A 14,063-nucleotide genomic window follows, 5' to 3' on the forward strand; every position below is an offset into this window, starting at 1 on the left:
GCCCAGGGCCACACAGCTAGGTCATTATTGTGTCTGAGGCCACATTTGAACTCAGGTCCTCCTGACTCCAGGGCACCACCTAGCTGCCCTTCCCTACACTGACTAGTGTCCAGCTTGTTCCCATCTCTACACTGCTTATCTCTACAGTGATCCCTGTTCCTGTGCTATCTTCATCTCTATATTGATCCCATTTGCATATTGACCTTCCTACTCTTACACAACCCCTTCTGTCCCTAAGTGACCTATCCCTACATGAACCCTCCTTCCCATTTCTATAATGACTTATCTCTATACTTCCCTCATCACTGCCCTGAACTGCCATCTCTTCAATGCTTCCCATCCCTGAACTGTCACTCATACCTTCCCCTAACCCCACCATCCCTAAACTGACCCTCAAATTTATCTGGCCACCAAACTTAATCTTGCTCTCAATCCTACCTTGACCATCAAATTTGTCCCAACCCCAACCCTACATTGATTTCTATTCTATTCCAGGCTTGGCTTCCCATACTTAACTTGATCCCATCCCTTCACTGCTTCTCATTCCTACTGGCTTCTCTTAAGTCTGAATTCCCATAAAAATCTTTATCGACTGACTCTGCCTTCTGGTTTCCTGTCTCCTAGCCAAGACTTACACCAGTCTCATCTCCCTGTTCCACTCCCACTTTGTTCCATGCAGCCCATCCACCACATCCAGACTTGTTCTTTATGGTCTCGGTGGGACCAGATTTAGAGGTGTGCCCTGAGGTTTGCCCATAATAAAGCAGCTATCTGCCAACCAACCAGCCTCACAATTTAGCATTTGTTATTTCAGTGATGACCAGAGGTCCTAACATCTCAGTAGTGATCAGGTTTCCTAATACCTTCACAGATTACCCCCAAAATGAAGCAAAATTCACTTTATCATCATCATTATTCCTCTTTCATGGACAGCCCCTCCAGAAAGTCTGGCTCCTTCCTTTGCTGCTTGTATAGAGTAGAAAGGTTAATGTACAGATGGGTTCAATAGAGAGACTTTTTCCAACCTTGGTTCCAGGGCTCCTAGGAAAGGAAAAAAAAAGACAGAAGTGAGATGGTTCAGGTATCCTTAACTTCAATGCGAGAAACAAAGCAGCAAAAGGTCTTGTATTTCTTCCTGGAGAAATAAGGGAGCAAATTAATTTGGTGCATGATTTTCATGGGAGAGGCAAGGTGACAGGATGGTCCATGTTTCATTTCATGGGAGAAATAGGGCACCTGGGTGGTTTGTGTTGTAGCTTCAAGGATGAAATGACAGTTGGGATGGTCTTGTGTATATTTTCCCTGGGAGAAATAAGAAATAGATTTCGAGTTAGAGGGAACTTTTGCAGTTATTTAGTGCAACCATTTCATTTTGCAGGTGAGGAAACAGAGGCCTATGGAGGTTCGATGACTCCTTCAAGGTCACACTGCATCCAAGTAACAAAGTTTGGGGTCCTCGAGACTTGAGGAATGCACCTTATTCCTCTGCCTTCCCCATACCAGTCAGGAATTAGAGGCAGAAAAATCCTTGGCTTTGGAGTCAATCTTCAGGTCTGTATGACCTTGGACAAGGTCCTGACTTTACTTTGTTCATCTGTAAAATGGGAGTTTGAAAAAAGTAGCTTCAAAAATCCCTTCCAGCTTTAGGTCCCCTAACCCTATGGTCTTCTGAGGTCTGCAGATAAAAAGGGTCTCTTTTTTTTAGTACCTAAAGATGCTGCAAGGAAAAATCAGTCTTATGATGAAGAGACTTTGGGGGTCTGCTAGGTCAAAGCTTTCATTTCACAAATGGGGTGGGGTGGGGCGGGACAAGAATTATAATCCCCAGTTTATGACAGGAAAGACTAAGGTTTGGAGCAGTGATTTGACTTACCCACTGTCACGCTGCTAGTTCGGGCAAGGGTGGATTTGAGTCCCTGAAATCTCTACAGGGAGTCTCATACAGAACTGGCACCTAATAAATGTTTGTTGAATTGAATTGAATTGAATCCATCCTGAAGGTCTCAGAGGCAACAACCTGGTAAGGACTTGCCACCCTCACACACACACACACACACACACACACACACACACATGCGCGCACACACAGACTCACATACACATCACACAATCATATACACATACACATGCATTTACACACAATACACAAACACAACCCACACAATTGCACACACATATTCACTTCACACCCACCACACACATACACACACTCACACATCACACCCTCACATTGCACAATCACACACATATCATATAAGACACCCCCACATCACACACATCACATGCATGCACACTCATATCACATAAATCACACACATATATCACACAATCACATGCACATCACACTCACACACACACACACATCCTTTTGAGGTGAGGAGTAGGAGTCTCAGACCATCCTTATCTCTTAGTAAAAGCAGCCCAAATCCCTTCTTCTCTCACTCCCAAGGGCACCTGGCCAGCTCAGCCCCTCAGCTGGGATGATTCCCGAATGAACTTGCTGCATTATTCCATGAAACACTATAGCGAATTCGTGCCCTACAGCCAGGGTGCGAATAATGTGAAATCAGACAAGCGAGGGATGAGGAAAGAAAGGGGAATTAGGTATGGGCAGGCAACACAAATAGGGGTAGACAAGGAGTCTGCATTGTCCCTCTCCTCTCTCCCAGCCCTCCTCCCTTCTTCAGCACCTTAGATGACCTTCCTCCCTCTCTCAAGACCTTGCTCCTTAACCTCAGGGCTGAGATTAGCTCTCCTGGGAAGGCCAAGAAGAGGGAAGAGAGGAATTGAGTGTTGAGGGTTGAGATGCTACTGTGGAAGGAGCACAGGACATGGAGACACAGGCCCTCACCTTGGAAGCTTACTTACCTCCGTGATCTTGAGCAAATCACTGCCTGGCTTCCCTTCCCTGGGCCTCAGTTTCCTCCTCTGTAAAATGGTCTGAGAGGTCTTCCAGTTCTAAATCCAGGATCCTCTGGCCTGGATTCAAATCCCAATTCTCCCTTCTCTCTACCTGTGTATCTACTCCAAACTTTGTACCTATTCCAACCCCCAGCTCTGCTTCATATATGTGGAATGGAGCTGCCAGTTGGTAGACAAGTCAGCTCAGACAAGTGTCAGAAGAGAGGGGGACCTCTGGTCAGAGGCAGGATATGGAAAGGGGTTTGCAAATCCCCAAATTGTGAAGTGGCCATAGCAGGGATAAGAAGGGTTGGAGAGTAGTTCAATTTAGCTGGAATTTAGAGAATGAGAGCTATTGTGAACCAAAGATGGAAAGATTGTGGAGGATCCTTCCTCAGCTCTGACATTCTCAGTTCTTTGTTTTAAGGTCCCTCCAAATTCTGGCATTCTATGTTCTAAAATGTCTGGCTATATAATCTATTTTTCTAGGCTCCCTTTGTTCTAAGGTCTCTCCCATTTCTGATATTCTGAGTTCCATCCTATCTATGTTCTAAGGGACTTCCTAACTCTAACATTCCACATTCTAAGGGTCCACCCAACTCTAATATTCTGTTTTGCTCCATAAGCCCTCCCTGCATTGTCATTCCATGCTTTAAGGTGCCTTCTAGCATTCTCAGTCTATTTTCTAAGAACCCTTCCTGTTCTAGGATCTATGTTCTAGGTTCCCCTCTAACACACACACACACACACACACACACACACACACAGACACTATGAGGAAATTAATACACAGGCATTAGGTGAAAAAGATGGCCATGTAAAACCACATTCCCCGATTTTATGGGGAAAGACATTTGAATTTTCCTTGGCAGTCAATGGAAGCTATGGAATATATGTGAATGGTGTAGCAATCTGATCAGACTTTGCATTAGGAAGCATTGTCTGGCAACCGACAATGGAAGGGATGGATTGCAATTGGGAGAGAGAGTAGATACAGAATTACCTGTTCAAAGACTACCTTGATATAATCAACCATCACTAGCATTTAAAGTTTGCAAAGTCCCTTGGAAATGATATATCATGTGTACCTTCCAATCAGCCTATGAGGTTGGTTTGGTTATTATCTCCATATTGATAAGGACACTGAAGTTGAAGGGGGCATGGGTGACCTGTCAAAGGTCACACAGCTAGTGAGTGTCCAAGGAGGGGTACAAACTCATATCTTGTTAATTCTGTGTCTAAACCTCCATCCCCTATGCCACCTCAGTCTTCCAGACAGGTGCTCATGAGGGTCTTCATTAAGATGGTGACAGGAGGGGCAGCTAGGTGGCACAGTGGATAGAGTACTGGCTCTGGAGTCAGGAGGACATGATTCAAATCCAGCCTCAGACACTTAATAATCACCTAGCTGTGCAGCCTTGGGCAAATTACTCTTTACCCCATTTCCTTAAATAAAAATATTTTTTTAAAAAAAGAAGTTTTAAAAAGATGGCGATAGGAGACACAGAGAGACACCAAGACAGATGTGAGAAATGGGGGAGGGGGGATGGAGGGATAACACTGAGAGGACTTGGGAACTGATGGGGCATGAGAAATGCTCTAGGATGCCAGACTGAAGGGACATTAGAGGTCTTCTCATCCATCCAAACCCATTTTAAAGATATGAATACTAAGACCCAGGGAGGTCAAATCTGAAGTCTCAACCTACATAATTCAATTGGCCAGTGGAAGATTCAGGACTCCCCACCACCACCACCTTCTACCCCCAGCTCTTGTGGTTTTTCCACTGTCCCACACCTCCCACAAGGAGCCTCTTTTATTGACTCTCAAAAGAACTTCCCCAAAACCCCATCCTGCTTCCAATAGGGAAGAAGCATCCTTCTTGTATCCAATGTAACTCTAACCAGAAGAAGACTCCATCCATAATGTCAATGTTTCCCCTCCTACAATTGGACTCTCTCTTCCAACTCTGAGATTTTTACTGCTTTTGTATTTATTGGTCCAATTTTGAAAACCTGTGCCCTCAAATGAACCCCTTCAGGGGGGCAAGTATCCAAAAGAAAACTCTGATTGAAATGCAGAAAGCAGCCTCCAGAGCAGCAGCAATTAGAAGAGTAACTGATGTTATAAACAGTGCCAGGCTGTTTAAGCCTGCTGATAGACCAGGCCAGTTTGGATGGGAGGTACACAGGGCTGCCTGTATGGACCCAAGACAGCCAGCTTCAGGGTTTGCAACGAAGGGCTGACTGGCTGAACGCCAGCACACCTGGTTCTATACTTGGCTTTGGAACCGCCTCATCATAGAACTTTGGGGAAGTCAGTTCTCCTTTCTGAGCCTCAGTTTCCTCATCTGTCAAATCAGAAACAGGAACTCTAGGCTCTGCTTCAGCTCTGAAATTCAAGGTTCTAAAATCCCATCCAGTTTCATGGTCTATGTACCATCTCTGTTGGTCTGTGTTCTAAGGTCCCTTCCAACTGCCATCTGTGTTCTTTATTCCAGTATTCTATGTGGCCTGCTCTCGGGTCCTCCTAGCTCTCTCAGGCTGTTTTAAGAGCCTTCCACTCCAACAGTCAGTAGACTATGTTCTAGGGTCCCTTCAAGCTCTGACACTCTATGTTCTAAGAGATATCAAGAGAGAGAGAGAAACAGACAGAGAAAGAGACAAAGAGAGAGAGAGAGAGAGAGAGAGAGAGAGAGAGGCACAAAGACACAGAGACACAGAGAAGAGAGAAAGACAGAAGGTAGAGAAGGAGAGAGAGACAGAAATAGAGTCCATTTTTGAGGTCAATAGTACAGAGAATTTCCAAATGATTCAGTTCCCTCTACCAATGGAGATGAATGAAATCTTTGCAACATAAAGCTCTGTGACCTGGGCAAGTCACTTAACTTATGTTTGCCTTAGTTTCCTCAACTGTAAAGTGAGGATAATAACAGCACCTACTACCAAAGTTGTTGTGGTAATCAAATGAGATAATATTTATAAAATGCTTAGCATGGTGCTAACTATATAACAGGTTCTCAATGAGTGCTTGTTCCTTCCTTTCTCTTCCCTTCTCCTTCTGCTTAGAGCACTAAAAGAGTTGACTTAGACAGGGTCACATAGTAAATGTATGAGATAGGACTTGAACCTAGGTCTTTCTGGATCCAGGGACATGATCTCTTTAACCACCACATGATGCATAAAAGGCAGCATAGGACAATGGAAAGGGGACTTGATTTGAAGTCAAAATATCTGGGTTCAAATCCTGAAGCTACCTGATAATATTGGATACATTGGACCACTTTGGACCCCAGGCCCTCTTCTGTAAAATGAGGGGGTTGGATTTGTTGGTGTTTAACATCCATTGTGACTCTAAAGCTATGAGCCTCTGACCCTCCATACTCAGACATCCTTTGTCCTGAAGGCCCTCATTCTAAGAGCTCCCACATTCACCAGTGGTGGGTTCTGTGGGATATACTTAATACCATACTCCCCAGACTTTGAAGTATTGGTCCTGCTCAGCATCAGAGCCAGGAATGGTGTATTCTGTTTCTTGTGCTCATAAGTCAAGAGCCTAGAGTGCCATGATGCCCTCCATGACTCAAGTGTAGTGTATGGGATCCGGTGCCCTTAAGCACTAAGAGCAGAAATATGAATGGACATTTCTAAAGTAATCCCAGTTTGCTAAGGGATTTTTGTAGAATAATTTAATCACATTTCATGAAACCCTGTGAGGTAGGTCCTTCAGGTATGGTTAGCCCAATTTATAGATGGGGAAACTGAGGCACAGCAGTCAAGTGACTTATCCAGGGTCACATAGCTAGTATGTGACCTTCTTGACTTGAGCAAACCTCTCTATGATGTCTCTGAGTCCTAAAACCTAGAATATGGTACTGAGTGGTTACTCAGGGTACAAGAGCTGCTGTAGGGAATGATAGTATAGTCACCAGGTAGATATATCTGAAATGGGAACAGAATTTATAGATGTATATTTATTTATACAATTGAAGATATATTTAAAGAATATATTCATAGATAGGTGTATATGTATAACATTCATGTTTCCTAGATATGAAATGTGAACAAAATACTATGTATGTATATAGTTACATAGATATTTATTCACTATCTATAGTTACAAACATGTTTTGCATGTGAAATGTGAGCAGGAATATATCTTTCTGTAATATTTATATGTAATCACATGTGTTTCACATGTATGAAATGTGAATAGGGTTTTCTGCATCATCCCATATGATTCCATATAGTTATATACTATCTTGTTACATATCTATGCTTCATTGATGACTTGCATAAAGGAATAGATAGCTTTATACATATTTTACAAAACATTTATTATATGCATTATATAATATATGTTATATTATGCATGGTTATGCACATAAGTTTCAAACAGATGAAATGTGAAGAGAATTCTATATATTTATACTCTATACAATTACAAATAGGTTTCACATATGAAATGTGAATAGCATCTATAGTTACATGTATTGATATACTATATACAGTTACATGCCTTCTATATGTAAATTGTATGTGTATTTTCATATACGATTTCATAGTCTATGTAGTTACATATAGGTTTTGTATAGGAAATTGGAACATGAATACATATAGTTCCATGTATTTATAAAATATATTTATATATCACTATACAGTTACATGTGTCTTTTACATATTTGAAACAGGAAACATATTCTATGTACCAACATAAGTACATTGGTTTATGTTCTATATAGTTACACATGTTTTAAGTGAAATTTTATCAGGAATATTTTCAGTTTCATATATATTAATATAGCACATTCATATAAACATGTGTGTTTCTTGTGTGAAATGTAAATGGGATTTTATAAATGAACACACATGAAAAATCATAACATATGTCTACATTAATATAATAATATTATTTAACTATCTAATTATATATATGCATGTATATGTGTATGTATAATATATGAGAGGATATATATGTACATATAAAATTTATAAGAGAGCATATATGTAGATATAAAATATATGAGAGGATATATATATATATATATATATATATATATATATATATAAAGAGAGAGAGAGAGAGAGAGAGAGAGAGAGAGAGAGATACCAGAGATGGCCCCAGCTGCTTTCCCAATTACATATATATATAATATATAATATATGAGAGGATATATAGGTACATATAAAATATATAAGAGAAGAGATATAGGTACATATAAAATATATGAGAAGATATGTGTGTAGATAGAAAATATATGAGAGGATATATAGGTCAATATAAAATATATGAGGGGATATATAGGTACATATAAAATATATAAGAGAGGATATGTGTGTACATATATAATATATAAGAGAAGATATATATGTATGTAGACATAAAATATGTGACAGGTTATATATGTAGATATAAAATATATGAGGGGATACATCTGTGTGTGTGTGTGTGTGTGTGTGTGTATAGATAACAGAGGATGGTCTTCCATGGTCCTAGGTCAGTAATGGTTTGGTGAAAAGAACATTGTTCAGGAATCAGAAGAAAGTATAAAGCGAGTTATTAGACCTGTGAGGAATCGCCAAGTGAGGAGGATGGGGATGTTTCTGAGGATGGGGATGGGGATGGGATTTTTCCACCGTTAGTGTGACCTGAATTTCAAGGCAGAAAAGACTAGATATGGAATCCTAGAATCCACTACTACCCGGACTGCCTTGGACAAATCAGCTCACATTTTCTACCTCGGTTTCCTTATCTATACAAGGGAAAATTGGATGGAATGACCTCGGAGGATCTGTCCAGTTCTGGAGCTCATTTGGGCCAGGCGTGATATGCCTGCCCACCCAGTGCTAAAAGGCCCATTTATCTCTCACCATTTCCAGGCTTCACACCAGAGATGGCCCCAGCTGCTTTCCCAATTACTTATCGATCGCCTGTCAGGATGTTTTCTTTGCTGGTGGGTCACTGGAGCGTGTGTGACTCTGGCAAAAGGGAGAATAAAGGGTCCCCAAGGATTGGAGAGTCAGATGGGGAAGGAAAAGGAACCAAGATGGAAAGGACAAAGGAAAGAAGGACAAGGAGTGGCTGTGCTTCCCACTCAAGCAGTTCCTATTGGCTACCTGTATGACCTTGGCCAAGTCCTTTCCAGTCTTCTGGTTCCATTTTCTCATCTGTGAAAAATAAAGTTGGATGAGATGCCCTATCAAGTCTCTAAATCCATTGAGAGGAAAAAACTCAATATTATGTGATTCTGTAGGGTATATGGGGGCTGCCTTGAGACATCCAGGAGAAAATCCTAACCCAATGAGAAGGATGGTAAAATTAGTCATCAATTAATGAACAAGAATTTTATATAGTCATTTAAAAATGTCAGACATTGTGTTAGTGGTTGGGAATACAAATATAGATTGTGACAGGATAGCATGAGAGCCAATGAGGAGTCAGGAGCTTCACCACTAATTTATCTCACAAATCTCATCATCATCATCATCATCATGTTTGCCCTTCATTCTCAAAGAAGATCATGACATCAAGTTGGTGATGCTATGTCAATCATGAATTGGATTTGAGTGAGGGAAGTGCTTTGCTGGGTCACCAGTCTCACTTTCTCCTCCAGAGTCATCTAGATCCAGGGATCAGATATGAATCAGGACAACTGGGGATGGCTCTGGATGTGAGGCAATCACAGCTAAGTGACTTGCCCAAGGTCACACAGCTAGTGTCAAGTGGCTGAAGTTGGATTCGAACTCCTAAATACGTAAATGTCATACATCCATCTATATACATACAAATATACACATATACATCTATAATAAATGTCCATATATATAATATATAAATTTTTTTATACACATTCACACACATTCCCCTCAATAGAACAGAAGCCCTTTGAGGTCAGGGCTCATTTCCATTTTCACTTTGTATCTGCAGCATTAGCAGAGTGTCTGACACATTGCAGGGGAAACTTATTGGAGTAGTCAATGGGAAATTGAACCATAATACACTCTTAGTGGGAGCTGAATAATCCCTAAAATTCTGTATTCTTTTTTTTAAGGGTTTTTGCAAGGCAATGGGTTAAGTGACTTGCCCAAGGTCACACAGCTAGTTAATTATTAAGTGTCTGAGGCTGGATTTGAACTCAGGTACTCCAGTGCTCTATCCACTGTGCTACCTAGCCACCCCCAAATTCTGTATTCTTAAAGTCTCTCCTCTTCTTCCCTCTTGTCCATCCCTGCCCTCTTGGATCATGATAAATGACACATTGCCTACAAAGAGCTTCCAGTCTACTGAGGAAGACAACATGTTCCTGTAGGACTACATACCAGACACTGCTTGCTGAGCTTCTACTTCCTCAGCTACAAGATGGGGATACTCAGATCTGTTTGACCATTCTCAGGGCTTGGGAAAATTTAATAAAATAGCAAAGGATGAGGTCTTTGTTGTCCTGAAAACATGATAGAAACATCCATTACTTCTGTTATAATGGTTCCCTCTTGTTCCCCTTGAGGGATTCAATAGAAATATCACTTGGTTTAGAATCCAAAGTTGTTGGTTCACGTGCCACACTGTTGCCCATTACTAGTATGACCTTGGACAAGTCAGTATCTTGTTAAGCCTCAGTTTACTTCTTTGTCAAAGGAGGGGGATGGTCTTGAGGGTCTCTAAGGTCCCTTCTGCTCTAACTTGTGTCTCTCCAGTCCATTGCTAGAGTCTTTCTAATGCTTTGCCCAATGTCTTGTGTTTGCCTCTACTGCAGGTGAGAGAGAGGATGATCACCGGGGACGCTAGCATGCACACCCCGATCCTGGCCTGCTGGCAGCCAATCCTCCTGCTGGTGCTGGGCTCTGTCTTGTCAGGCTCGGCCACGGGCTGCCCACCTCGCTGTGAGTGCTTGCCCCAGGAGCGCTCTGTCCTTTGCCACCGTAAGCGGTTCATTGCTGTGCCAGAAGGCATCCCCACAGAGACTCGGCTCCTGGACCTGGGTAAAAACCGCATTAAGACACTCAACCAGGACGAGTTTGCCAGCTACCCTCACTTAGAAGAGCTGGAGCTCAATGAGAACATCGTCAGTGCCGTGGAGCCTGGCGCCTTCAACAATCTCTTCAACCTCAGGACTCTGGGGCTCCGCAGTAACCGGCTCAAGCTCATTCCCTTGGGTGTCTTCACGGGCCTTAGCAACCTGACCAAACTGGACATCAGCGAGAACAAGATCGTCATTCTCTTGGACTACATGTTCCAAGACCTATATAACCTCAAGTCCCTGGAGGTGGGGGACAATGACCTCGTCTACATCTCCCACCGAGCCTTCAGTGGCCTCAACAGCTTGGAACAGCTCACCCTGGAGAAATGTAACCTGACCTCCATCCCCACGGAGGCGCTCTCCCATCTGCATGGCTTGATCGTGCTGAGGCTGCGCCATCTCAACATCAATGCCATCCGGGATTACTCATTCAAGAGGTTGTACCGGCTCAAGATCCTGGAGATCTCCCATTGGCCATATCTGGACACCATGACATCCAACTGCCTCTATGGCCTCAATCTGACCTCGCTGTCCATTACTCACTGCAACTTGACCGCCATCCCCTACATCTCAGTGCGCCATCTGGTCTATCTCCGCTTCCTCAACCTATCCTATAATCCCATCCTCACCATTGAGGGTTCCATGCTCCATGACTTGCTCCGGTTGCAGGAGATCCAGTTGGTTGGTGGTCAGCTCATGATGGTAGAGCCCTATGCCTTCCGAGGACTCAACTACCTACGCATCCTCAATGTCTCCGGCAACCAGCTGACCACACTAGAAGAATCTGCTTTCCACTCAGTGGGCAACCTAGAGACGCTAATCCTGGACAACAACCCTCTGGCTTGTGACTGCCGCCTCCTCTGGGTCTTCCGGCGTCGTTGGAGGCTCAACTTCAATAAACAGCAGCCAACGTGTGCCACTCCAGAATTCGTCCAGGGCAAAGAGTTCAAAGACTTCCCCGATGTTCTCTTGCCTAATTACTTCACCTGTCGTCGTGCTCGGATCCGGGACCGCAAGCCCCAGCAGGTGTTTGTGGACGAGGGCCACACGGTGCAGTTTGTCTGCCGGGCTGATGGGGACCCACCACCCGCCATCCTTTGGCTATCACCCCGTAAGCACCTCATCTCTGCCAAGAGCAATGGACGACTGACAGTCTTCCCTGACGGGACTTTGGAGGTGCGTTATGCCCAGATCCAGGACAACGGTACCTACCTGTGCATTGCAGCCAATGCTGGGGGTAATGACTCCATGCTGGCTCACCTGCATGTGCGGAGCTACTCACCCGACTGGCCCCATCAGCCTAACAAGACCTTCGCCTTCATCTCCAACTTGCCCAATGAGAGTGACGCCAATAGCACGCGAGCCACGGTGCCTTTTCCTTTTGACATCAAGACTCTCATCATTGCCACCACCATGGGCTTCATCTCCTTCCTGGGCGTGGTCCTCTTCTGCCTTGTCCTCCTGTTTCTCTGGAGCCGAGGAAAAGGCAACACAAAGCACAACATTGAAATTGAATATGTCCCCCGCAAGTCGGACGCTGGCATCAGTTCTGCTGATGCACCTCGCAAGTTTAATATGAAAATGATCTGAGACAGGGCGGGGCAAGGGTGCCCAGGGGTGTAAGAAGTGACCACCCCAGGACCCACAGGACATGAAACTTTGAGACTTAACACAGCGATCTCTCTCTCTCTCTCTCTCTCTCTCTCTCTCTCTCTCTCTCTCTCTCTCTCTCTCTCATTTTCTCCCTCTCTCTCCCCCTCTCTCCTCTCTCTCTCTCCCCCCTTTCCACTTCTCCCATCCTTACCACCCCATCTCACCCCTTCTGCCCTCATCCCCTGTCTACTACACAGCCCTGGCCTGGCCCCAACCTTCACCATCTGCTCTCTTTATACAAGGACAACATCTGGCCAGGTGTGCAGACTCAGTGTTTGTAGGGACTTACTCTGACGGACTGGGGTCAGAGACCACTGCAAAACAAAACAAATGAACAAATGAACAAACCAACAAACACAAAAAAATTCAATAAATCAATAAAAAAGTTAAGAACTTCCTCTGTAACTTGGGTTTCAATAATTATGGATTTTTATGAAAACTTGAAATAATAAAAAAAACTATTTCCTATAGATAGTTGGAATGCAAACTTTTGACTTCCTGATCTGTCCAGACCCTCTGACCAATCAGATCTCTTCTCTTCCTCCTCTTTTTTTTCCTCTTCCTCCTTCATCTTCTCTTACCCTGTGAAGAGGGCCTCCCCTGGAGAAGTGATCAAAGTTGTTCGGGTTCTCCCAATCCCTACCTCAGTCTCCAGGTCTGGTTCTTTTGCTCAGAAAAAAATTTTTCTCTAGTCAAGCCCCATCCCAGAGGCTGGAATGGAGTCTGAGGGTCACCTAGGAAATAAGGCTGGATTCCAACTTGGGGGTTCCCCCAATACCTGCTGTGGAGATTCAGAGTGGTGTGGAGAGGAAAAGTTGCCCACCATTCAGTGCTAGGGATGAGTGGTTGCCCTATGGTTTCTCCAAAGTCAAGAATGTATGGGGGAAATCATGGGTGTAGCCAAGGATGTTGAATCTTTGTATTTGTTAACTCAGAAGGCAAAAGCCCTGGGTTAAAGCCCCAATTCTGCCACTGCCTTGCTGTGTAAACTTGGGTGAGTTGATTCCCTCTTTCTGAGCCTCAGTTTAACTATCTATAAATGAAACCTGTCCTCCTACCTCACAGGACTATTTTTAGATTTGGATAACCAATGGAAATGCTTTCTCTAAATCAGAGGGAGCTAGATAAATTTGAGTTATTATCATGGACGTTATTATTATATTATTATTTTACTGTTGTGGTGGTTATTATTATCATTACCTGGTCCTGGGTGGCTTCTGTCCTGGGATGCTCCTCACTGGACAAGATGGGAAGAGCTCAACCAATCTGTCTTTATGATTCCGTCTAAATGGTGAGGATACCTGGGGGTGGGTCACAAGTTACCCAGGTATGTCTGGAATCACACCAAGAATTCTTGATTCCTAAAGGTTACCAATGGCTCTGTATCATACTGAAAGGTCAAAAGTTGGAATAGTCATTAAAATAGCTAATTTCAGTGTCAATGGTTCCGTGGCTCTTGGTAACAGAAGGCCCTTAGGGCTTTCCCTAAAAC

The 14,063-nt window shown here is 43.4% G+C and overlaps 1 protein-coding gene across 1 annotated transcript in view; it reads left to right on the plus strand.

Annotated features, from left to right (window-relative positions):
- The window catches only part of LINGO1 (leucine rich repeat and Ig domain containing 1), a 45,938-nt gene extending 32,888 nt beyond the window's left edge, over positions 1-13,050 (plus strand). Inside the window, exons 2-3 of the mRNA XM_074236313.1 lie at positions 1,379-1,551; positions 10,655-13,050. Coding sequence (XP_074092414.1) covers positions 1,471-1,551; positions 10,655-12,508 — 1,935 coding nt within the window. The 5' untranslated portion in view covers positions 1,379-1,470 and the 3' untranslated portion in view covers positions 12,509-13,050. The remainder of the gene's footprint in view (positions 1-1,378; positions 1,552-10,654) is intronic.
- The last annotated feature ends 1,013 nt before the right edge of the window (positions 13,051-14,063 follow it).

The sequence above is a fragment of the Macrotis lagotis genome, chromosome 4 (assembly GCF_037893015.1).
Source record: "Macrotis lagotis isolate mMagLag1 chromosome 4, bilby.v1.9.chrom.fasta, whole genome shotgun sequence".
Classification (NCBI taxonomy): Eukaryota; Metazoa; Chordata; class Mammalia; order Peramelemorphia; family Peramelidae; genus Macrotis; species Macrotis lagotis.